Here is a 26,775-nt window from a genome sequence, read left to right on the forward strand (position 1 = left end):
GAAAGATGCACAGTGAACTGCAGCTTGCTTTAATTCGATGTACTGTCTTCATGCCCTGCAAGCATCTTTCCATCTGAAACGTTTCATCATAAAGCTGAAAACTCCTTTGACATATAACCCAGCAGAGAAATGAAAGATAGCTTGGAGCGAATGGTTGTTATACTTGAAGAAATGCTCTTTTTAAATGCTGAAACACGGTGCAATAGTACCACGAGTTGTAGAGCATCAGAGTGTGTGAACTGACATCCCGGCAAAGCAGCACATTTGAACTGAAAAAAAGCAAAGCAAATGTTTCTCAGTGTGAAAATGTGAGGACGATCTGCAGTACAAAGCACATCTTAATGAAGCAAAGAAGAACGATCCATAAGTGCTGCTGCCGTCTCTGGGTCCAAGCTTCATTAAGACATGCTGTTAGAAATCCTTTTTACAAACCAAGCACATCATGGTCTCCAGTGTGATGAGTGTGAAAAATCTGTCTGCAGATTCTTTTGTTCAAAAGTCAGCATCTCTGATGCATTGGCGCATATGTCACGGGTATATGTCAACTGTAAATTCACCATTAGTGTCAGTCAAAATGTTCCGGTTTTGGAGCAATAATATGCTGACCCACAGCAGCTGAATTTTTCAGGGAAAGCTTTGATTATCTCAGCAGCACAATGCTCAATCAAATTCTGTACTTGGCCTTGAATGACGGCTCCGACTTAGGGTGCCTGTGATTGCCAAATGTCAAAATTTGATTTTCTTTAACCCATGTCAAAACCAGCTTTGAACATCTGAACCACATCGGACCTCCTCCACTCATTCCATAACCCAAGTTAGGCCCAGATCATGTCCTTTGGGCCACATCTGGCCACACGTCTCTGGCTTTGAGATAAACCACCGAGAGAAAAAGACCGGAGGAGGAATGCTTAAAATAACCCACACTGTGACATAACTGAGCCATAAGTGCCAAATGTAGACCACTTAAGGTCCTGTATGTCTCTGCTATCTGGACCGTGTTTTTTCCAAGATTTCTGATCTTTCATTTAATCATGGATATCTAAAACTCCCACCTTGGCAAGAAAAGTTGGCGCAAAATAACCTTTATGTTAAACACAGATAAGTCAGATAAAATCTCATCTCCTCATAATTCCAAGAGACAACCTTAAGCTTCTGAGATGTGTATCTGTACGTGAGAGAGACAGGAATACTGTCTGAGCTGTCACCATGAATAGAGACTGATGCCTCTGTTGAGGCGACTATAAATAACAGAGCACCTGGACGGAAAGACAAAGCCAAATCTGTGCAGACAGATTGGCAAAGGTAGATGGATGGCAATATAGGAGCATTAATGAGACCACAAACTGCCAACACATGGAGATGAGAGATCTGCAGATGGCTTGATGTCATCATTATAGGAAAGTGTGTGCAACCGTGTTACTCTTTGAAAAACCCTAACCCTCATTAACATACTATTTCTTATGCGTAAAACACACAATTGTAAGAAGAGTTGCAAGAGAAGTCCTTTATGAAAATTTCAGCTTTACATATGTAGAGAAAGCATCTTTTCGCCTGTCTGAAAACAAAGAAATAGCATCTAAAACCTGCTGGAGTCTACCTACTCGTGAGCATATTTCTGATCCAATCACCAAATTTGCAGCAGAGCATCCCCGCTCCTCCGAGATTACCAAGTGAGCATCTATTTCTGTCCTCATCTGTGATGGTGCCTGAAGTTTAATCATGAAATATTTGGGTTTGCGCAAGGTCTCTGCACTGTATTAATGATGAGACCGCGATGATACTAGAATGCCATCACTTCAATTCATCAAATAATATGGCTGGAATAGGAACAAAATGTCTATTAAACTCTACCGCTCGAGTTAAAAAGGGGTTGGGCAGAATTTCCCAGCACTCCACACTGTAAGAGAGGTGACCACTACCACTGATGTCAAAGTCAGGTTGGATTTTACAAGCCAAGCCAGGCAGATTTCATCATGCAAGATGACACATAGAGCCAGCGTTCCTGCTAACAAGCCCTTTGGACACCTTCATCAGAGGGACTGTTATCAGAGAGATAAAGCATTAATCTTTTGCAGACCCATGCCTGAAACTCCATGTCACAAAGGCAATCTCCAAAGTCGTTCACTCTGTCAACCAGAGGTGGCGAAAGAATGCAGCAGCAGGAAAAGGAGCTTTTTGCACAGGAAACCTTCAGCGTTCCAGCAGTTAATTACAGCATGCCAAGATGCCTCGGAGCGTAAAGTGGCCTTAAACTTTGATCATTAGAATGTAAAGTTAAGATCAAAGTTAACTTTGATCATGGCACTCAATCTGGTGTTTGCCTGTAAAGTGAAACATACCGAACATAAGGTTGGAACCTCTTTAAAAATGTGCATGCATAATCTATTTTAGTCTATTCAAATCAGAAACAGAATATGGGCTGAAAAGCTTCTCAAGTCCTGATTTGTTTCCCCTAAAAACGCATCCTTAGCACGATCAGCAGAATAATCAGGCTTTTGAAATTGCAAACCAACACAAGAGAATTTTCTGAGAAAGCACACAGTAAAATAACAATCCGTAAGGTTAGAATATGTGAAATGTTAAATAAAAAAGTGATTTAATGTTCAAACACATGTAAAAAGGCCTGGGTGAAGCACAAACTGAGGTGACTTTGCCTTATTTGGAAATAAACTTAACCAACTCTTAAAACTCCCCAATTACCCCAGCAGACAGCTGCTTAAAGGTGACAGTGATCATCACGAACCCCGGACGCTAATTAACGCTGTGATCCATATGTCAGGCCTAAGAGGTTTTTCGGTGATTAGCACGCTGCAGGTAAAAATACTTTGGATCCCCTGGACAGCCAAAGACACCTAATTACAATCAACGCAGTCAGATGGCTTCGTGTTCTGGGTAGTATCAATCGTCATTGCAGTGGTTTGTTTCCCCAACAGAGCCAGATGCTTCCTCCAGACGCCACCACAACGCTTAACCTGCCTAATGTTAGGCATCCAGGGGCCTCTTGGTGCGAACTCAAATACAAATACACTGTGCAGCTGCAGGATGACTACGTTTTTTGAAAAAAAGTATAGGCTAGGTGAGTATATAGTGATTCTTTCATCTCTTATGACTGAAGGGTGTGATTTACCCCTTAGACTGTTAAATGAGCCTCGAAAGAGTCCAAAATGACTTTTTGTTTTATCTTAATTTACGATCGGTTTCTGCCCATGGTGTCCCTGCGATCTTAAAGCCAAGATACCATCAGCTTATTTGCCTTGATGATCCTCCCCCCCCCATCCACTAAGCACAAACATCCTCAGATTGTCCTTCCTTCTTCGCCGACAGCCTACGTTGAACTTTTACAACAGATGACAGAGCTTCAGAAACTCGGCGATTATTTGAAGATCACTCTTTCGTGCCTCAGGGGAATCACAGAGGCTGCCACTAATCAAGGCAGAACTGCTCTCTCCATAATCCAAAATTCTTATTAGAATTTGTCACATCCAAGATGGCGAGGCAATACGTCCTTGCCCGAGTGATATATGTGTTTTGTTAATGTGTCATTAAAGAAAAATTGAAGCTATCGGAGCTGCGCCGCCTCTCTTCTGTGACTGGAATAATCAGTAGACGCTGATTACGGATCAATTCATACACAATGGATCATTTTCTGCCTGACCTTCAAGATTTTTACGATGGCTGGTTAATGACATGAAAACAATGGTACACTTTGCACAGTTACACAGCGCTGTGCAATTGTATTGAGACACCCCTCATTTATTTATATGTTGCTCAAGAGGAGCCAGACTTTTTTTTAAAGACCTTTTCAAGCGATCTTGAGCTATAGTTCGGGCTTTCTGAAGGACTTTCAAAGTTTTCCATTGGCATGTCACTCACTTTCAGTCTCGTTGTTGTACGCGACCATTTCTAGAGGAACAGGATTTTGTTTTTGTTGTTTGATAAGCCACTTAAGACTTTTTTCCCCCCCCTAATGCTTAAGGACGTGCCATCCTTAAGCATTAGGGGGGGAAAAAAATCCAGCAAAGATCTAACACAGCACCTGCAAGCAGCATCTGGACCTTCAGCTGTTCCATCTACTGTTCACTGAAGTCTCATCTGAAATGGCCCATATGAAAGGGTGGCCGTCAAGAAGCCATTCTTTAGGAAGGGCAACAGAGGTATGCTAATGACACAAGAACCGGACCGAAAATCAGTGGCAAAGGGATGAATCCTCCCCCAGAGCCCGGACCTCAACATTATCGACGCAGTGTGATGTCCTTCAAGAAGCCTGGAGAACTAATCCTAAAGACTACTTGAAGAAATTACAATAAATCTCATCTAAGGAGGGCTCAGGCAGTGTTGAAGAATAAAGGTTCTCAGACCAAATATTAACCTTATGTACTGGAATTCTACTCGTATTTGAGTACTTTATATAAATCTAAACAGAACCTGTTATCCACTCACACTTTCATGTATGCACAGGATCTGAATGCTTCTTCCACCACTGTTCAGAAATAACAGATGCAGCATCCGACTTGACCGGTCTGCCACTGGACTACAATGTAGGCTACATGACATTCACACAACAAAAAAGTGATGCTAATCCTCCGCAAGTGCTCAGCAGTCCAATTGCACTTTATTTCTCTTCCCTGCTCTCTCCCTTGCAGCAATGTCAAGCTGTGAGTGGGACCCACAGCTGTGGAGGAGACGAGAGGATAGAAGGAGCTGGAAGGAGAAGGACACTCGCCTCTCATTATCCTTTCTTCTCCTGGCAGCTTCACTTGCCCTGAGAGTCAGCTGTCAATCACAACCTGGGGCCTGAAGTCAGCGGGAGCCCAGAATGTACGGTGCACTCATCAAATCTGCCAGCAGGCAGGAAGATGGCACCTATGGAGCCCAAAGTCACTGCCAGTCGCAATTAAAGTGCTCCACCACTTGGGAGAAAGGAACCTGAGGCCACCTGAAGGTCAGCGGAACACCCAATTACCAGCTTGTCATATATTGACAGGAAGAGCAACACTTTAGAAGCGAAACAGCTCTGACTCACTATTTCAGAGTCTCCAAAAGGTCCAAAAGATTAGAATGTGGGTGCGATGTGAGGAATAAAAACTTTCGGTACGGTAACTTTTGTTTTATTATTGCAGAGATCACCTAGAAAATGGACAAAAAGCATCAGGCGTGCACAGAGCCACAGCTCAGAACATGTGCAGAACTCTCAAATGCAACAACGGCGTTGGATTAAAACTTATAAAAAAATAAAACATTTACAAAAACATATCTACATGGACAATCCGTGGCAGTACTGTGGCTACTTTTCCAACAACTATTTTAAAAGGACTTTTTGCAGAAACAAAAGTACAAAAAAACCATTGTAAGAGATACTTCACAGTTTAAAGGTGTGAGGGTTTTATTATGCAGTCTCATAGAGATGGAAACGCTTGCTACACAGTAGTTTCGTGTTTCCACAAGCCTGTTTTTATAGTGGCTGCACTGTCGCTGCTAATTAAAGGCACCGTTTGTCCATGTTCTTTCTGTGTGCCACCATTCTGAATGACAAGGTTGAGCCCGTATGACTTGTTCTGGCTCTCCAGTTCTGTGCTGCCAGGCTGCCTGACAGGACCACAGTCTTTACCTGAGCCTGGCACGCCAGCGTTAGCCACCTGCTCCGCTTCTACAGTCACTGCTGTCCCGTTCCCCAACAAATTTCCACTTTCTTTGTCGGAGTAGCGGGAGCGCCGTGGCAGGCTGGCGCTGTCACTGCTGTCCTGCTGCAGCTGGCTCTGATGGCGCTCCCTGTAGGCCATGTAAGCTGCCCGTCGGCTGTTGCGTGCAGCCAGGTCGTAGTGATGGTGTCGCCTCTGGGGGGCGCTCTGCACACTGCCCTCGACGCTGGTGGGCACATCGTAGGCGTACTCTCGCAGCACCGTTAGCCGGCTTGCCCTGTGTGCTCGTGCTCGGTTTTTCTGATGCCTGCTTGCGTGTCCATTCGTGACAGCTGCTGGATTGCTGATGTTGTTCATCGGGTGGAACTGCACCTCAACTGGTGCCGCGTGCATTTTAATTTCATTGTCTAGTGAATGTTCAGTCAGGCTGTTGTCCAAAACAGCCGTACCACTGGCTGTCACCAGCGCTGAGGCTGACTTGCACTGCGCTGCCTCTGCGTGCAGATTGGTCAGCTTGCTGCCGTGGGCAGAATTGCGCATGCTTGGGGCGCTCTTATTCGTGTACGACGAGTCTGCGCTGCTGTGGCCAAACTTTATTGATTCCCCATCTGCCTTGTTATCAGATCCCGCTGTGGATGTTATTGCCACACCTGGCTGAGGCAAAAGGACATCCTCCTGCGCAGAGTATGCTCGCCTTCCAGAGCAACAATCTCGTGACCAAAACTGCCTCATATCTTGTCTGTTGACACAGTGATGTGCCACCATGAATGCTGCGAGTGCCAGTGCAGCCACACCAAACAGGCAAGTAAACACCAAGTCAAAGGGGTGGTCCTGTGATACTGCCATGGCACCGAACACCCAGAGGGCCGCGTACAGCCCTAAAGTCCCTGCGGCACCCAGCAGCTGGGCGGTGAAGGTGTGCTCGTTCTCCAGGGCTGACAGGGGCACAGTGTGGGGGGCAGACACTATGGAGGAGGACGCTTCATGTGGCTGAAGCTGCAGAGTGAAGGGGTGGCAGTGGCTGCCAGCACCATCTGGGCCTGGCTCGCTGCTGGCTGAGGCCAGATGTTGCTGCTCTTCAGATGGCTCTTTTAGCTCATAGCGACGTTCAGGGTGTCGGCGTAACTGGAGCAGGATGCTGAGGAAGTACATGCAGTCCACAAAGACGATAAATCCCGCTGGGCCATAAAAGGCTCCGATACTTGGTTCCCATGCCATCCAGCAGCTAAAAGATAAAAGATTTGTTTTTTCATACAGGTTTCACTGTATCTTTCACCATCACATTTACACTGTTCACACTACTCATTTATAAAAATATCAAGTATCTCCATCTTTGGGTGTCTCTGTCATTTATTTAGTTCACAAACTTAAAACTACTCTGAAAAACTTTTGCATCCAATTTTTGCAGTTACTGTCCCATTACGTTTAATAACGCAAGCTGAATTTCTCATTGCTAGCAAGAAATTAATTAAACTCTAAAGACTCAGAGACAGATACGGGTCCAGATTTCTCAATTAGTCAGCCTCGCGCCACAATCCAAACAGCTGCTGCGGCAGGGAGAGGGGTGGCGGAGCGCTCTGTGAACTGGCAGCAGTTGCTTGATGCCTGGATGCAATTATCATGAATAAACTTCCATAATAAACTTTTCCTGCCTTCATAAAAATGCCCATTATTTACTAAATGAAAATGCAACTCTGGCTGGGAGAACGTAACCCATCTTGTGGGTTCGGATGTTTCCACATTAAATGCTGTGGTCCGGATAAAACGGCGCAGCATTTCCATGAGCACAAACTGAGGAACTCTAATTGCAGTGCATATGAGGTCAAACTCACTATGGTGCATTTGTCTGGCTGCCGTAGTTTTTGATGTTGGCTGCTGCAGTGATCCCACAGACAATGATGGGTATACCTCCACCGATCAAGTAGAACCTGTGAAAGAAAGCAAACAGGAGGTGGTTCACCTTTAGTGTCTCATTTTTATTACATGGGAAGTGAGAAATGACTGGACAGAGGAATCCAGAGGATGCTTTTGGCATCTACAATGACACCACATGGCAGCTTTGCAAAACAAATAGAAATGACTGGGAGCAAGAAATCTCAATTATATATACACATGTCAAGAAAAGACATAGAAGATTTAATTGTATGACACCGGCACTTCGTCTTGTATTAGGAATTTAATTTAGTAAAAATTAAACAGATTTCAAACTTGGCTCAGTGGTAGTGGGGTCAAGAGTTGTGCAATTTACAATGTTTTACAATACAGCAAAGATTAAAAAAGACATCTGGGAAAACTAACATGTCGTGGAATTACTGAGCACAGAAAATGCACCGCAGTGGCGTTACTGTTGCAATACATAAGCTTGAGTGCAAGAGTGGTGGAATCAGACCTGAGCATCGGCCTCGGTGGTGGCGGTGGCTCATCGAGCTCTTCATAGCGTTTGGCCTTGCGTGTCACCTGTTTGTAAATGTTGCGTGCAGTCACGCCCACCCACAGAGCGGTGGCAAGAGTAGAATAGTGCAGCAAAATGCCCACCTAGAGGAAATGGCATGATTATAAGATGTTTGTATGACTTAATTAAGGTAAAAAAAAATAATTTAAAAGCCATATATCTCACAAGTTATGATACAATGCACCGATGCCGTCATTCTCTCTCCAATAAAACGGAATAAAAAATGTAATTCAGTGTATTTAGAAGATTTCACTCAAAGAATCTTGAGCACATGTCTAATGGTGGGCTTCATCATCATATTGAAAAATGTCCTTATGAGAAACAGCTTCACACCATAAGTGATTAAATAAATAAAAAGCAAGTTCACTGCTCAATTTTTACTTTGCATTCTTGACAGATAAGACGCAGTGAAAGATGAATAAGTGATGTCCCCCAATACAGCCCACCATAAGAAGAGATGCAGGCTCGCCTCGAGGCATAGAAACAATCTCCACTAACTTTCAAACTATCTTTTACTGCATTTCCCCAGTTTTACAAGATTCGTGATCATAGCCAAGGGCAACCGCTAAAGCCCTGATTCATTTATGATTGCCGACTATAAAATCTGGAGGCGCAACAAACACTGGGGGGGGGTGTTTGAAGTGTTCGGGAGGAGTGTACTCACTGCCTGGCAGACGCTTGCGTGTCGCGTCTGATTGATGCCTCCCACAAACACCCCACAGGTGAGGGAGACGTGGAAACAGAGGTTGACCAACATGTGCCAAAACTTGCGGCTAACCCGGACAGACCTGCAGTCACAAAAGCAATACAGTTAAAACGGAAAGCAGGTAAGATGAAAATACCGCACTGAGATAGATGGGTCTATGATGAGAGGTCGACACCAGAGCTGGGAAACAGTGAGATAAATCTTTGGAGTTGCAGAGATTGAGAAAACCTTTACAATAATAGTTTGACTAACTGTCATGATGCCTTTAATATGATGGTGAAGAAAGCAAGAATTAAAAAAAAAAAAAATTATTACACAAGCCCAAATGGAGATTTGGAACGCACGTTATGAGGTTACAATATCAAACGTTTTTCTACGCAATTAGATGTTGCAGTAGGAGTCATCATTCTTTTTACTTTTGATTACTTTTCTTTATAATTCTTGTTCATTTACAAACTGCATTATTGCTTTCAAAGGAAAAAAAAAATGAACAAAAGAAACGAGAACCAAGTTGCTAAACTATTATAAGAGATGGTAGTCTATTGTGTGCATATGAATGGGTAGTTGGAGCAAAGAAAGCCAAAATAAAACCTGCATGGTACGAGGACACATTCATAAATTAAAAACGCACCATTACTTCATTGCCTTACCTGTGATGGTAGATGTAGCTAATAATAATGGTGAGCAGGCAGAGAAGCAGAATCACAGTTGTTGCGTAGATGACTGGATGCAGGGGCTGGATGCTTGGAGATAAATACTCCACACTGCTGAGGTCCTGCAACAGCAGAGATCAGGAGATAAATCCTCAGATTTAAACTATACTGCTCTGCCACAGCCCATAAAGTCCATTTTCCAGGTGCAATGTTTTGATGTTGGCAATGTTTTCTAATGGCCACTAGAGGGCCACACAGTTAAAACAAAGGATGCCCTGTGCACTGTGTTCCAACACTAAAAATAAATCAAATGAAATAAGCCATCCCTTCAGATCTAAACTTTGAGCAAACATCAGGAGAAACTCCACCTACCATTAGGAGACCATAGTTGCCCAGAGAGTTGCAAGATATGGTGGTGAAGTTGTCATGATGTTCCAAGATGCGGCAGCCATCGCTCTTCCATCCTCCCTGCCCTCCTGCCAGACTGAAGTTCCAACAGGCGGACACGGCGTCTGAGCCACGGGCAAACCGTCTCAAGGTCACGTTAATAGGCGTCCTCAGGACACGCAGAGACATACCATCTGCAGGAAAGCACAGATCAGGGCAAAGTTGATTCTTAGGTTTTAATGTCTGAATGAAGCAGATATCTGATTCATATGGACTTAAGTTCTGATCTTTCCTCACACAAGCACAAACTACACGACTCACCTATCTTAGCCATGATAACCGGGGTGGCTACATTCCTCCTCTTTCCTCCGTCGGCCAGCAGAGAGGTGTTGCCAGTGGAGGGGAAAAACTTGCCATTGCGGAAGCCCAGCAGGTGGAGTTTGTAGACTGTGTCCTCAACCTTTCCAGGGACAACAGCTTGGGTAAAAAGAGACTGAGGAAGCTGCAGAGAAGCCTCCACAATGGTGCTCTGTACAGACAAGAAGCAGAAGTAAAAACCCAACCTTTCAAGATATTTTACAGAACATGTCTTGTTCAGGCCTTCCTAAATCATATGAGGTTATTGATATGGTTAAAGAATGATTAACTGGCCAACATTGTGTACTCATAAGCTGCAATCAGAAGTCAAGACGACAAGAAAAGCTCAGACAAACTTCTCGGTGTTACTGGTAGGAGCTGACCTTGTGAAGGATGCTGGAGAAAGAGCCGGTGGTGTTGCATTTAAACGTGAGCTGGCGCTCCTGGACAGGTGTTCGCTCCGGGCTCGGCTTCTGGAATAACATGCAGGTCATGCCGTTCCAGTCATTGGCCCTGACAGCGTGAGCTTCAAGTGCAATGTTGGGGGATGTCTGTGAGGACAACAAGGGGAATGAGTAAATCTCTATTCAACAAGATCTGCAGCCCAACATGACATAAGTGGGTTTTAACACCAAAGCAATTCCAGCGCTAGTTTGGGTAGCATAGCACCAGCGAGTGAACAAGCGCCAAGTGTTCCTCTCATTTTCCTGCTGTTTAATGGTTTTTTATCACCAGTCATGTTGGTGAATGCTGCCCAATGCATTTAATAGAGGGGGATTCACAATCACTGCTTGTAGCTTCCCTTTAAAACAATGTTTGCAGCTTCTTTTATTAACACTCTCCTGTGTTTTAATTAAGTCAGCTAGCAGTTTTGGATCCAAATCAAAACAGCTTGTATTATTACAGATTGTTTCGCCGTTCATAAATACCAGTGAGAGATTGGAAACACTGGTTGGTGTAGCAAGGAGAGTTTATAACAAAGCATTGTTGTTTAAAAGCTCGACTGATGATATTAAGATGTTCATTTCCTGGGAAAATGAGACGAACTCTGTAATCTGTTCAACTCTGCCTGCACTGTGGTCCGCTGCAGTGGAGAGAGGGTCAAACATGTACTGAAGAGATGTTCAAAGTTGCGTGACCACGTGGCTCTTCATCTATGGGAAACCAAACCAGTTCTTAGCTGGAACCAGCTTAGAACTGACTCTGACACCAGCCCCAAACCAGCACTGAAACTGCTTTGGTCCTAAGGGTTGCGTAATGGGGATGTTAACAGGGCTCACCAGGGAGAAGGCCTGCGCTGTAGCTAGGCGGTAAACGGCGATCTTCTGCAGGCAGGCGATGATGCGGGTGCAGGCCATGGCTTCACGCTGGGCCATCCACAGCACTCTCTCGTCAGCCAGCATCAGGTTACTCGCCATGCTAACCATCACCTCGCCCAGCTGGGAAACAAGAGAGGGATCAACATGAGAGAGTACATAGCTTCAAAAGACATAAACATGATATGACTTTGAACAGATGTTTTAAGCACTTCTCATTTATTTAGCAGCAACTCAACAGTGTGACCTCCAAAATACTTGAAATGGAAATATAAGAAATGTTGGGCAGTTGAGGCATCCAGGTGACTTTTGGAAACACATTTCAAGCTTGTGCGACTTGCCTTCAGCACATAACGGATCATCTTTACTTTTCTGAATGAACTGTACAGACATTCTTTATCATTACATTAGCAGCTACTTAGAATGTATCTTCTTGACCTTACTGTTGGATTGGAAATGAACAAATAAGCATTGCAGTACTTACATCTTTAAACTTCTCAACAAACTTCCCAAACTTCTCAATCATCTCAGCCACAAATATAATGTCCATCTTGTCTGAGAAGTTGGCGGCATCAATTGTGTAGAGCAACAGGCGTCGAGCCCTGGTGACCACATTGCTCTCATTTAGAGGCATCTAGTGCAAAGATGCACAAACAGTTAGTCAGACAGACACACAGCTACAGACTCCCTACACCGCAGTGTGTTGGGGTACACCAGTAAATGAGCTCAGCAATAGCTGACATCAAAACATTTCTAGCATTGCAGACCTGGTTGATGACATAGAGAAATCTAGTGACATCTTTCTGAAACTGGCAGTTGGAATAGTCCTCCTCTGCCCACAGACCGTCGCCATTGCAATAGCGCCACGCTTGCTGTTCTTCACCGGAGCTGCCCGAGTAGGTGCCTGCGCTGGATGGTAGTCTGTTGCAGGAGAGGTAAGCTTTGATTCCCGCCAGAGTACGTGGCCATCTGGAAGAATTAGATCGTTTTTCAGGAAATGATTAGAATTCCCCCGGTCTTCGTGTCACATAAGCCATGTGGGAATTTGACAGCTGTGTAACTTTTTGCATTTAACCACAAGGTGGTGCTGCTTAACAACAATAACGCTGCGCTTGCACAGTAACAAAATAGCATCCAAAGAACGGTTCAAACTGATTCATCATTTGAACTATATGCCATACGTTATTGAGCCTAAAACAATCAATTTGCAAATAACATCTTGTGATGACAACATCCTCTATCTGCTGTGAGCTAATCATTAAATGGATGAAAGCTTTTCTTTAGGCCCAAGTGCAACCGATATTGTTCAATTCAGATTTATATATGAGAGTTTGACATTTGACTCTGAAGACTTCTGGTAGTTGGTGACTACAAACGTATATATGTATATATACACACACATACCTGAACTCTCCCTTGTTATTAGAAACCCGTTCAGAAGCGCAGTACTTGGCAGAACTTTTCAACACCACAATGTGGACTGTCCTGGTGGTGTTGCCCCTGCTGGTTCGGACCTGACACTCCCAGTTTCCCGTGAAATCAGGCTGGATATTTGAGATGGTCAGTGCGCTGATGGAAAACACGAGGAGGAGAAAATTCTTAATCAGGTTTACGACCAAAATCAATCATATCAGATCCTGGGAACTGTGGTGAAATGAATGTACGTCATTATACCTAGCAATCAGGGAGCAGTTCTGCACAATGCGCTTTTCAATAAAGATGCCTTGAGTGGCGTCATGCTTGACCATGCGTCCGTTCTGGTACCAAAACACCTGCATGTCCTCAGCCACGAGTGAAGCCTGACATTGGAACGGCAAGCTGTCCCCCTGAAAGACAACTTGACGCTGCGATGGAGTGAGCTGGAAGGAGGGCAGTTCCAGAGGAGCATCTGAGAAAAAAAACCAGGAGGCAAATAAGTAGATGGCAAATTATTGTTAATGACACTGTTGTTTTATCTCACACATTCTGGACAGCCAAGAAAGCTAAAACTGTGTTCTGGATTTCTGTATGCTTTAGTGTTTATTTGAGATTCATGTCAGGCAACCAGTTCCGGCTAAATCTACGCCATGTGTTTTATAATCCCTCAATGAGTGCCAAACTGATAAGACATGAGCAAGTACAAACAAAGGCAGTTCTGGCCTGGGCAGCCCTTGTCTTATCTACTGTGTCATTGCACAAGCCCCTGTTCCCCAAACACAAGCCCCACTGATAACGAAACAGAAACATTAAAGAGACAGTGCGCCATTTTTGGCAATGAAATCAGAATTCAAAGACATTTCAACATTTAAATGTGTCCGAAATTGGACAGGGACGTTAAAATGAAGACAAATTGTATTTCAAAGTGTTCAAACAGCTACTGTTTCACAATTACATATTTGCACTGCTTTTCAGAATGTTTCCATCCCTGTAGCTCTGGTGTGTTTGTGTCCCTACCGCAGGTGAGAAGCTCTGGTCTGATTGAGGTTATGAGCTGACCCTGGAGAGATTGTGGGTAGGAGCACTTTGTGTTTTTTACAGCGATGTTCCTGTCTTTGATCCAACGCAGCAGCCACAAAAGGTTGCAATCACACAGCAAGTAAGGGGTCTGAAACTCCCTGGAGAGCAGGAGAAGCACACACAAGGCAGTTAAAGTCATAGAACAACTGTTTTTAATAATGGACTTTTATTGATGGTATATGGCAGATGTTCAGAAACAGTTAAAACTTGAGATTGAGATTTCAGCCCACATCAACAAGTCATCTCCTTTTCATACTTACAGTGCCTTCAGGGACACCAAGCTGTCAAAGGTCCCCTGAGCCAATGAAGAGAACATGTTTCCTGTCAGGTTTCTGTAGAAAAAAAAAAAAAGATCCTTTATTCAGTCTATTACAAAGAGACAATGACACTACAATCATAGAAATACAGAAGACTTACAGTCGGATCAGACTGGAAAGCCCCTTAAAGATGTCTACATTAAGGCAGCCAATGCTGTTGTTGGACAGGTCTCTGTAACACACAAAGAAGAATTAACAACAAGAAAAACTCTTAAAGCCATATTCTATCACTGGGATAAAAGGAATGAATAGAGAAATGCTGGTGATAAAAAAAATAAAAATAAAAAATAAAAGACAGCAGGATTAAAAGAAAAAAGGCCAAGTTTAAAAGGCATGCTGGGGCAGACTTCCCAGAAATTCATCGGACAGGTTTACAACCTTTAAGGTGGTATGACATGATGTGCGTGTGGGCCTGCAGGGTATCCCACACATCAAAGGTAGAGCAACACTGTGGGAGTGGATCAATCAACTACGATCAGTGTCTAATGCATTAAAAACGTTTCGTTCTTTTCAGATGTGACCTGACATGATGTCTCTGACTAACATCAGACTCAAGTGTCCCAATTACCTTAGGCTTTTCAGAAGCATTTGCTGGGTGAAAGACAGATGCCTCCACTGTCAATTACCTAATGCATTAACAAATAGAATTTTCTACAACGATTATAGATTTACTGAAAGCTTTACAGCCACATGAGCACAAAAACTTGTGGCACAGTCATCAGCAGAGGGATGAAATATAACATTCCTTTATATTCAAAGGGAAAACAATTAAAGGGAACAATTTTTGGTTACTGTTCAGATCATCAAAGCAGACTGTAGTCAGTTATTCACCAGCAAAGAAATAAAAACCTTGTTTATATATTGTCTCAATAAGTTTTTAATACTTGTATATCCACCCCCTCACACACCTCTGAAGGAAGAGCTTGATTTCAGAGCTTGAATGTGCACAGAGGAATGAGTCAATGACTGGAACTGATCACAGTGATATAACTGCCCTCACACCTGTGTGTTGCCATTCACCCTCTGCTAAAAGGTTGCAACATGAAGAAAAAAAGTCCATAGCACAGCAAGATATGAAAGAATGTAAAGAAGAGTAAATACGAGCAGACGTCTGAGGGGGGGGGGGGGGGGGGGGCACCATCACACACTTCTAGTGGGTCACAAGACATGATGATTTTAGGAGTTGGGAAAGTTTTGACCTGATTTTGATTAAAATTACAATGACAAGAAATAAGGGGATACCCTCTTTACTGCTGAATTTCACAAAAGCTTAATTTCTTAAGATTTATGAAAAATGCTCCAATGGTAATATGGAGATAGAGGATGGATCTGGTTTGAATACTTTTAAGTTATAAATACATGCAGCTTTGGTAAAGGAGCATAACTGAGCAAAGCTGTCATTCAGTCGAATTTATGTTTCTGGACATTTCTGGAATTTTAGGTCTGAAGCTCAACTGTTCTGGTCTGCCGAGAGTCACGCAGGGACTATCTGCTTGTGAGGCATCTACTTTCACTGCCACTGCAAGTGGCTGCCACTGTCTATCTGCTAAGGGGTTGTTGGCTAAAAACAGCAGCATGGTTGATGAGAAGTGAGACTGAAGTTTGCAGTTGTTGCCTGTAATACTACAACAAGTCTCAAAATAACTACCCGTTTTGTTTCTTACGAGCCGTCTGTATGAATCAAATTCCCCGTTAACATTTAAATATAAGTTAGGTCAGATCAATTTTAACACACAGTCATTTAACAATCCCATTGAATAAGAGATAGTTAGAAGATAGTTAAAGGATCTGAATTCCCAGAGAGATTACATTTAAGTCAACTAATCCTTGTGACCTGACTTTCAAAGTCCAGGCACCTTTACAATAGCTGTATCACACATTCCTCTATGAATGATCCAAAAACTTACAAGTACCAAGAAAAGAAACAAGAGCCTTGATGAAGAGACACATTGTCTCAACCCACCAACCACGCTACATCCTGAGGTGCTCGAGGAATGTGATACTAACTCAAAGTGAACCCTATAAAATGACTGGCAGGCATGTGCCAATTTCCGGGCATTTATGTAATTATTGGTGTTTGTCCTTAAAGCGGCACTATGCAACTTTCAGTAATACGGGGTTTGTTTACCATGCAATACACACCCCAAAGCTGTAGGGGGAGCTCCGTAGAAAATAAGGCGACAGTCTAGCCATATTATATATTACTACTCTAGAAGCTAACCGCATTCAATTTAGCCGTCGACAGCTAATGGAGAGAGGTGTGTCTTATCAGGCTCCCTGGCTCGGCTCAGAGCCCTTTAGACCTGCCGTGAAGCAGTAGTTCTCGGCTCTCGTGTGTCGCGAGACTTCCAGAGGTAAACAAAGCACGCGGCGCCACAGGCAAAGTTGCAAGCGCTGTTTCGGGCTAGGGCCACCAGATGGAGATGGAAATGTCACCGTTTTCATCAGAACGGGTCAGCCAAGCAATCTGATGATTGCCAAGCAATTTTATGACCATGAAAAAGTTGCATAGTGCCGCTTTAAGGTGTCAGCTGGGGAATTCACTGTGTGAGGTTATCAGTTCCACTTCAAGGAGAAGAAAAAGCAGCCTTTTGCAGGCTTGCCAATTCCAGCGAGCATTGTGTCATGGGAAGGATATTGCAGTAGAAGGGGTGTAGGGAGGGGGCTCCTCTAAGCTGAAGGCCGCTGTGGTCTTATTTCATCGCATGGATTTAAACACGAGGGCCACAGTGTGTCAAAGAACTGTATACAAGCTGAAGAATATTATCATTAGTGTCAGACACTCCATCAGAAATAGTTATGTACCAGTAGTATTCTCCTTCAAAAGTCTCAACCGTGACTTTTAGCAGCAGGCGTACAGCAACTTCAGCATTTCAGAGCAGCTCATCAGTTGCTGTGTATGATACAACAAGCAGAGGTAAAAATAGCCCGATGAGATTAAGTTAGAGCAGGGACTGTTCAGCTGTTGGAGTGCCGCCTGAAGGGGGGCGGTGGCCAAAGGAATCCATAAGGTTGTGCAAGAATTGGTGTTTAAGGCTAGGGCCCAATCCAAGTCCCTCCCCAAAGCTCTACCACTTGGTTCTCTGTTTTCAGAGTTACGGTGCCCATTTTCAGCCTTCGAAGTTTGCTCATCCTGTCGAGTGCTAGTCTGTTTAGTCTGGCTTTAACAACGACCCTGATGATGGTGGAGACGTGTCTTTATAAGTCATCTCAGTTTGAGTCACCAGCTTCACACAAGCTGGGTGGCATGTGCAAAGCATGTGCATTTCTGAGCTCCTGCATCACGACTGCCCACGTGTTTTTACTTTGCTGACCTTTCCACTGCGCCAATGCTGCAGCGCAGTTACTGCCTGCCTATTGTCTTTACTTAGTGATGCCTTTGGTAATGGGGCTAAATACGCAGTCTTTTGCAATCCCTGGTTGAAATGTTTCAAAAAGAGAAGACCAGACAGTCTACCACTTGTTTACTCTGTTGCCGAAATGAAAAGAAATTAACCATCATAACAGGTGAGTAATATCTTTAATCACTGTGACGTATTGCCTGCCTACTGCATCTATGGGGATGTAAATGTTTTGAATGTTTTTTTTCCACTGAGAACAGCTTCCTTGATGTGAATGACATGCAGCCGCATCGCGGTTCGAACTGCATCTGAGACGTGCGCGTCATGCAGCCAACGTGAGTGCTTTCATCTGTCAGCATGGGAGCTGAAACCAAAGTCATTGGACAGGGATGGTTTATTGTAAGTCACCTTCAAGTTAGTTCAACCAGGACTCAGTGTTTCCGTAGCTCGTAAGGATACTTCAGTCTGTGTCGCTTCTGACTCTTTAATATCATGTGGGGAATGGAAATCTTCATATGATCAAAATCCAACGCTGAAAAGTGTTAACATATTCCCTCAAACACAAAAAAGGCTAAAAATCTTCCGTGTTGTATGTATGCAGCATTTCACAGACAATCTGAATTACCAACTGGTTTAGAGCGTTTTGGACAATTTCTATGAGGGTGGGTTAATGCAAGAGACGATTATAATCCAACAAGACTAACATCTGGAATGCAGGATCCCTACAGTCCAAATCTCTGCAGGCTTCATTTTAAACCCCCCTTTCACTGCTGTGTGACAGCACAAACAGCATAAGTAGGCACTCCAAATGGCAAGCCTTGACTTGAAGAAAAACTCTAATTAGGAAATATCTCATGGCAGTCAAGACACAGATGGGGGGGTACAAACTGGTTAGAATAAAATAAAAGATGACAGTTTGGGCATTATGTGCAAAACTTCAACAGCTATTTCAGGAAAATTTTGGACTGTACAAACCCTGTTGAATGTTGTGAAACATGAGTGTCACATTAAAGCTGGTTAAATCTATTTTTATGCATTCCTTACAGCTAATCAACTCCACTTTGATTAAAATATACTGGTAAAAAGAAGCATATGCCAACCCCTGATAGAAGGTTGCCTCATCATCATCTCATTTGCCTTTCTTCTCCTCTCTGTGCTCCCTTCTCTGAGTGCTCGGGGAGTCAAAACTACCCTTTCAAATGATCCGAGACAGGTAGGGGGGACAATTAAATGTTGCTATTCTTATACAAAAAAACAAAACTATACCCTGAACAAATATTTTAATGTAAGGTTTCCAATCTCTGTGTTGATAAGGGGGTAGATTTTAATACACAATGGATAAATAGACTGACTTCAGTCTATTGGAGTGTGAGATGAACATACTGTATATCAAAAAGGAGAAGGAGGAAGAGGGTAAAATGAGACCAGGTCTTAGCCAAGGAGCTGACTGGCTTCCTGTCGGGATCTTATTGCTCCACAGGAGCAGCCAAGCTCAAGTTTGTGTTGGCAGCGACTAGTAACTGCCGGAGGATTCCAATTCACGCCGTGTTCTTGCTCACTCTAAAGCACATATACTCAACCACAAAAGGCAAACGCACAACTGCTCATTTACACCATAAAACAACGATTAATGTAAGCTTTATGTACTCAACATTTCAAAATTATCTTCATACTTATCCTAATACTTAGAGACATCACACATTCATTTATCCAACCCCCTCCTTTTTATCTGGAGTGTGTGAAAGTATATAAGGCCTCATGCTGTTGGCAGTGGTGTTTGGCACAAAGCCAGACAAAACAAGGGAGAAGAAATAGACCCCAGCTTGACATTGCTCTCTTATGGACACTGGATCCACTCTAAGGCCCAATCTAAATTCCTCCTTTTAGCCCTACCCCACTGTTTTTCACTACTCTGGGTGTGGCAGGGGCCCCTTCTTCTTTTGGAGCTAAAGAAGCAGTGGTCATCTAGCCAACGAAACGGCCCCCAATGCCCCAGCTGACGAGTTACATGGCCATTACTCCTTCATACTCAAAATACAAAAGGGGCCTTAGCTCTGAAATATGGAGGGGTGGGGCCAAATGGTAGTGTCCCTTGTGGGAATTGGGACTGGGCCAAAATCATATGCAGCATATTGCTAAGATGGACTAAAAACCAGGCTTGAAATTCAGGAAAGGATTGTGGGCACTGCATAAAATTTCAAAGAATAATGTTCAGCCAACAACGACGCAGAACGCAGGAAGAATGCACGGAAATGCAACAAGTTGGCTTGTTTTTTGTCCCGCAGAGCGTGCTCTGGGTTCCTGCTCACACCTTGCTGTGAAAGGCTGTGAGCTCCCACTGCTGTTGCTGCAATTCTGTGTAACATAAATACAAACAAGTTTGACTGAAATAGACACAAGAGTCGATAGCCTTTCGCATCCAAAGCTGCGGCCTCGTGGCCAGCAGGCCGTGTTTCGGTTCCACTGCCTTTGTGTAATTGCTGCATTCTTCTCGATACCTGACAGCACAGACTGTCCATAGCTGGCACGTCTGTACTTTACACTTTTACACTGCAACCAAGAGAGAGAACTAGCACTGAGTGGTAGACAGTTGAGCTATCTCCATGTAAAAACTAAACATGTAAAAAGGGACAGGTTGTAAATCTACTTTCACTTTGAAAAGCTGTAATCTGTGCTTTTCAAACAAGAAAAAAGGTAAACTTGATGAATACTGACATCTATATGGCTTTGTACGTCAAAGCCAGCGAGATTTCATGTAACATTCAAATGCAACATGTAAAATGAGAAATCTATTATAATCATTTATCTTTGCTAAAATAAATACACCCTTATCTTTTCTTTTACAACTGAAATTACATCCATTACAGAAACAGTAGGTCACTCATAAAGTATCAGAATAATACATTTTCTTTTCATTGTAGAAACTACAGATATATATTGTTTATCTTCATTCTGCTAAACAAAAATACAGAGATATGCATCCTATAGGCCTATAGGAGTCTAGATGTGGGTCTGATTCCCAACACCAATATCGAGGTGTGTTAGTCCGACATTGAGAAGGTCAATTCCATACGATTTTGGTCAGACAAACATTTTTATATGCATTTTAAACATGTGGTTTTGGTCAGACAAACACAGTTTTTTCCCCTCAAGCACACTGATGCAAACATGAAAACTGATGCAGCTCAAATAGATGACTAAAAAGAGAGGAGATATAATGAGCTAATATTTTTAAGTTCTTCAGAAACGGTTTGACATAGACCACTTTCTTCACTCCAAACCAGAGAAAGAAAGCCTGTCTATTTCATAAATTCCTTTTTGCAAAGACTCAAAAGTTCCCTTCAAAATTACCTTTCAAATATAGGGAAACACTGCAACTGTCTCTATCTGTAATCTACTTATTTGACTAGCTTTAGATAATAAACATATCTTCAAAGTTCAGCAGTTTCACCACTTTATCATGCGAGAAGACCACTTTCAAAGGCTTGTGACACATGACATAAAAAACTCTAACAGAGACACAGGACAAAAGGTGCCTTTTCACATATTCTCACATGGAAAATAATTAAAGCAGGCACTTGAAACCTATAAAATGCTGGAATTCGTACCAGATTGTTGCAAAAAAACAAGAGCACCTCAGTGAAATCCCAGCAGGAACATGTGCATGAATGTAGAGCACACACACGCATTTTCACATAAAACAATATAAAAAGCAGCCAAGGAACAGAAGATCCATCAATACTCACAGTCTTTTGAGTGCTGGCAAACCCAGAAAAGCTCCTGGTTCAATGCGACTGATGGTGTTACTCCGCAGGTCCCTGTGGGGAGAAAAACAAGACATCAGGACAGGAGGGATTCAGACAGCAACAAGCCGACTGGAACAGCTCTGCTAATTCATTTCAGTCATTGTTTTGAGTAAAAATCATAAATGCAGTGCTCCCAGGTATTCAAATGTGATTTGTCAATCTTTTAAAACTCTTCTTAGACATCAAGCCAAAGACTGCTTTTTGGACAAAACAAGGCTGGAATCTGAGTTTATAAAAGGCCAATTATTTTCTCCATTCGCAGACTAAAAAGCAATTACGTGATTACAGTGAATTAAAAGTCTTTACACAAACACACATTACTGCTTCAACTATTTAGAGAACAGAATTTTGCTTATTTTTTTCCTTATAACTTACTCAACCCCATTTTGGTGATTTTATTGCCATTAGAAATTTTAAATATACATGAGTTGAGCATAATGCAGACCTGATTGAACATTCAAGTTACGGCATGCTGAAGTAAAATCCATAATAACATAGTTCGGGAAAGTGCGTCTTGCACTTTTAAATCCAACAACAGCACCCAGACCTCCTCCAACCTCCACCACCTATCATCACTACATAACTACTGTCACAACTCGACCCTCAAAGGCGTTCCCTGGCTCTCACACCCCGTCACACAGATGCACACACAACCCACCCCACCCTGAGGTTCAAAGGCTTGTGGTCACAGAATTCCTGCGGCGCTCTCCTGCACTGGCACAGCCTAGTCACTCATTACATTGAAGGTTCAGGAGGCTTTCTACTCACCACCTGAACCCACACAAAGGGCCTCTGGGTAACTCTGCCTGTTTGATGTCAAGGAACTGTCATCTCATGGCCATAGAAAAGTCGCAGACATAAAAAAATAAATAAATAAAAAAAGGTATTGCTTGCTCAAACTTTTGATGTGAGCTAGCAGAGCGGGCTTCTCTGTGAAGTAGCGTTGAGAGAGAAATGAGAAGGCAGGAGAGGGAAATCAAAAATATCCTGAAGTGGCCAGGGAGAGCCGGTTTTGGAGAGTAGTGGGAGCACAAAGAGACATGTTGAGTCTAGTAATTAGCCTGTTGCACAATTTGCTGACCTCTCCTAAAGCCAAGTGCACAAACTCAAAATGTAATGCTATTCAAATAAGGAAAGGTGAACACAAAAAAAGTTGAAAGGAGATAAATGACTAAATGACCAATTAGTAAATGATATCTGCAGGAGGTTTGCAACACGGTCACACAGGAGAACCTGCAACAGTGACCTGAAGTTACCACTTCTGCTCCTGACAAAATAAGACAACTCCAGCTCTCAGATATTCCAATACTTGTGGAGAAAATAGAGGGAATCAGAAAGAAGCCGACTATGTTTAACCACCCATGACTGCCCGTCAGATTTAAAAGGCGCCAGGATCTGTGTGGTCTGCGGTCTTTGGAATCTATTTGCACAGAGAAAACTCCATGTTTTCTTGACATACTGGCATTGAAATAGCTGGCAGAGCTTTTCTAGGTGTGTTCCAGAAATGTTATTGAAGTGGCTCCAAACAGGAGGGTAGTTTTGCAACCACTGCAGTTTTTAAGGGCAAATGTACTGGCAAGAGTTGAATTTAAACTGCTTTTCCAAGTTTCTTTTCAGACATTGCAGTGGAAGTACCTGAAAATAATTGTTTTTTGTGTGAGAAAGGACTTTTGTCTGCCTCTTATAGAAGTTTTCTCACACATGCAGTAACTGTCAACTCTAGAAAAACGTGCATCCCTTCACCTTTGTTCATCATTTCCACTGTCGCCTTTTGCCGTCTGTCAGAACAGGTAAATGACCAAGTTAACCTCTGGCCTTAGCTCCACTCAACTGTGCATGTAACTGGACCACCATCCTCGTTCCAATATACCCGCACAGGAGGGGAAATCAGGTTAAATAAGCTGGACGCCGTGAACTGTGTAAGTAAACGTTGAAGACCTTCTGCTGCTTCTAACTTTCTCTGTGGGAGACCATCGTACGTGTAAGTGGAGCTGAATTCACAAAACAGACGTCTTTAAGTTACTTGAATAGCGGTTTTGTCAGATGACGCTACGACCTTGCAAGATTTCAGTGGAACCATCATGTTTACATGCAATTTAAAAGTCTGGTTTTGGTCTGACTGATACAATAATTATTTGTTTGTCAAAGGCTGATTACACTCTGCTGCAGACAGGCATACGCAGTTAGGGCTGTCGCGATAACCGCAAAATGCAATCACCGCGGTGCTGAGAGGACCTCCGCGGTGCGTGTCCAGGCCACCGCCACCACCGCCCACCGCACGCCCCCTTGCACGCGCAGAACAACTCGAGAAACTAAAAGAGTTTTTAAGACTGCACAGTAATAATTATACATTGTATATTCCCCGCAAGGCAGGAGAAACACATTAACACAGCTAGGTGCCGCGTTTCTGTCGTCATCTTTGCATATAGGCACCGCACACGCACACACGTCTGCATGCCACTCGTTGTGGTCTCATTCTCCCCCAGCAGCTGATATTACAAGAATATGCCTACTCAGTGTCGTAGCAATAGAAGTTAAAATAAAATGCAGTGGCCTACCTTTATCTCGGCTTTACTCCTCTGCCTAGTCCGGACACTTTATGGCTTTGAATCTTCCCTTATTATCCATGTTTAACGTTGTAAATGCGACCGTCTAATATCAACAAAAAACTAGCTTCCACAGAACCACAGCTTGGTGTGCACATTTGCTGTTGGGAAATACCTGATCATTTCAACAAAACTGTGTAGGTGAAACGTATTCTCAGAGTAGTTTGTGAATTGTCTGTTCGCGGAAACAGTTAAAGTTCAGCTTGGGTTGGTTGGACGGCGGGCAGTCTGTTTAAAACAAAAACTGTATCCCGGACATGTGAGCTCAACTGCTGCACTGATCTGCTTCGTTTTTCTCCGTCATTACTAAACGAAACGTGTGCAGGTCTGCAACAATGTTGATATTTGCCATGTGGCACTGGCAACAATGCAGAACTGGGGTATGCGCTGCTTGATCTCTGCTATGTTGGTCTGTGAGTGAGTAAATGACAGGCAAAGCAAAGTGAAATGTCAGAATCGCTGGGAAAAAAAGACGGATTATGCGCTCGATTTTCATCTAACATTGCATGTCGTGGAAAGTAGCCTAATGAACAAAAATGCGATATCACCGCATACCGCGCTATTGAGCGGCTATGAGTCACCGCGGTGGGAATTCCCTCACCGCGACAGCCCTATACGCAGTCACAAAACAACATCTGCAAAGATATGCTGTGAATTCAGATACAAATACATGTACAATGATCTCTAACAGGAACATTCAGAGACCGTACAATATCTCGAACCTTCTACTCACACAGTCAACAGCGTCAAACATACTTAACTTAAAGGGATAGTTTGCCTCTTTTGACATGAAGCTATATGACATCCCATATTAGCAATATCATTTATGAACATTGACTCCAAGCACCAAGCGATTATGAGGTCTGACTTTTTCTTGATAACGATTTTGTGATGCAAATGTTTTACTCTTTTGAACGCATATTGTTTTGAGAAGCAAGACGCTTTATTTTTGCGACCCCGGCCAACCAGCCGGACTACCTTCGTCAACGCCAAAACTCAGCTGGAACTCGGCTCACAGGAAGCAGCAGGGGGTAAGAAAATGTTCATAAATGATATTGCTAATATGGGATGTCATACAGCTTCATGTCAAAAGAGGCGAACTATCCCTTTAAAGGGGAACTCCGGGGCATTTGAAGCGCAATCCCATTGCTAGAGGTTGTCAAATACTGATAGTAGGACACAGACAGGTGCAAATCGGCGCTCCCTGTGTGGAGATTGCGCTGTTCGCACAGCGTGTCATGCGAGGCTAATACGTGGTGGCTAAGGGGCAAGCGCTAAACCTTCCACGTAAAACAACAACTTGCACACTGCAGAAACGTCACACCACTTTATAAACCATCCGACAATAAAGTCACAAGCCTTACCATCAAAACCATATGCATGGTTCTCACATTACTGGCATGGGGACGTTACAAAACAACTTTATAAACAGCATGTCACTTACCTCTTGTTGGTATGCTCGCGCATGTGAAAGCCCAAAAGAGTCAATGGACGATAATCCCATATACAAAACAATTATCTTCTCTAGAAAAACTGCGTTCAATTATTTAAAACATTACAACAATATTACTGGGCATGTATTGTTGTAATGTTTTAAATACTTGAACGCAGTTTTTCTAGAGAAGATAATCGCTTTGTATTTGGGAGTATCGTCCATTGACTCTTTTGGGCTTTCACATGCGCGAGCATACAAACAACCGGTAAGTGACATGCTGTTTATAAAGTTGTTTTGTAACGTCCCCATGCCAGTAATGTCAGAACCATGCATATGGTTTTGATGGTAAGGCTTGTGACTTTATTGTCGGATGGTTTATAAAGTGGTGTGACGTTTCTGCAGTGTGCAAGTTGTTGTTTTACGTGGAAGGGTTAGCACTTGCCCCTTAGCCACCACGTATTAGCCTCGCATGACAGGCTGCGCAAACAGCACAATCTCCGCACAGGGAGCGCCGATTTGCACCTGTCTGTGTCCTACTATCAGTATTTGACAACCTCTAGCAATGGGATTGCGCTTCAAATGCCCCGGAGTTCCCCTTTAATTCCCTTCCCGTAGGTGTATACTGGAGCGAGGACAGTGGTCCAGTTAGATAGCCTTGCAGAGCTGTAACGGCAGCTCAACTCAACTGTGCCTGTGCCCATGCTGAGTGTTCCCTTTTCAAAAGTCACAAAGTAAAGACCATATGTTGTGCAACATTCATTGCACTTTAATATCATAAAAATACAGAACTTGTTTGTATTCTATAAAACCACTTGTGAATTGACATTTACTTCCACAGGATAAAACACATGCCACTGTTGTTATCCGTACACCCTTTTCCACAATAAGCATTCCTCCACAGCAGCGGATTTAGAAAGGAATTAGCATGTGACAGCCGCCTCGCTGGCCTTCCATTTCTTTATGGGGAGTGATAATGTGGATTCTGAGTGGCTTGTATACAAGCGAGGAAACCTTTGGCCCCAACATAACATTGTGGTCTCCACAGTTACTTTGCAATTTCACGCAGAGTGCAGGACAGTCGTAATCAATTCTCTACCCCTCTCCGGCGCTCACAGCCAGCTGCTGTCTCAGTCGTCACCACTGAATTTAGGCAATCCAAATGAGAGAGAGGTCCTTTGTGGACACAAGAAAAAAAAAAACAGAAAGAAAAAAGGAAAAAGAAAAGCTATGAAGGCGGGAGGAAGGCAAGATGGAGAGCCTCAGC

General features: G+C 43.2%; 1 protein-coding gene across 1 annotated transcript in view; it reads right to left on the reverse strand.

Moving 5' to 3' along the window:
- Positions 1–5,092: 5,092 nt before the first annotated feature.
- Positions 5,093–26,775, reverse strand: part of adgra3 (adhesion G protein-coupled receptor A3) — a 35,930-nt gene continuing 14,247 nt past the window's right edge. Inside the window, exons 3-19 of the mRNA XM_075450970.1 lie at positions 21,411–21,482; positions 14,424–14,495; positions 14,267–14,338; positions 13,944–14,104; positions 13,185–13,398; positions 12,915–13,079; positions 12,278–12,479; positions 11,995–12,144; positions 11,475–11,633; positions 10,578–10,745; positions 10,159–10,366; positions 9,823–10,031; positions 9,448–9,572; positions 8,756–8,879; positions 8,029–8,174; positions 7,472–7,567; positions 5,093–6,864 (exon numbers count right to left, since the gene is read on the reverse strand). Of these exons, the coding sequence (XP_075307085.1) occupies positions 5,418–6,864; positions 7,472–7,567; positions 8,029–8,174; positions 8,756–8,879; positions 9,448–9,572; positions 9,823–10,031; positions 10,159–10,366; positions 10,578–10,745; positions 11,475–11,633; positions 11,995–12,144; positions 12,278–12,479; positions 12,915–13,079; positions 13,185–13,398; positions 13,944–14,104; positions 14,267–14,338; positions 14,424–14,495; positions 21,411–21,482 (3,790 nt within the window). The 3' untranslated portion in view covers positions 5,093–5,417. The remainder of the gene's footprint in view (positions 6,865–7,471; positions 7,568–8,028; positions 8,175–8,755; positions 8,880–9,447; positions 9,573–9,822; positions 10,032–10,158; positions 10,367–10,577; positions 10,746–11,474; positions 11,634–11,994; positions 12,145–12,277; positions 12,480–12,914; positions 13,080–13,184; positions 13,399–13,943; positions 14,105–14,266; positions 14,339–14,423; positions 14,496–21,410; positions 21,483–26,775) is intronic.

The sequence above is a fragment of the Odontesthes bonariensis genome, chromosome 19 (assembly GCF_027942865.1).
Source record: "Odontesthes bonariensis isolate fOdoBon6 chromosome 19, fOdoBon6.hap1, whole genome shotgun sequence".
NCBI lineage: Eukaryota > Metazoa > Chordata > Actinopteri > Atheriniformes > Atherinopsidae > Odontesthes > Odontesthes bonariensis.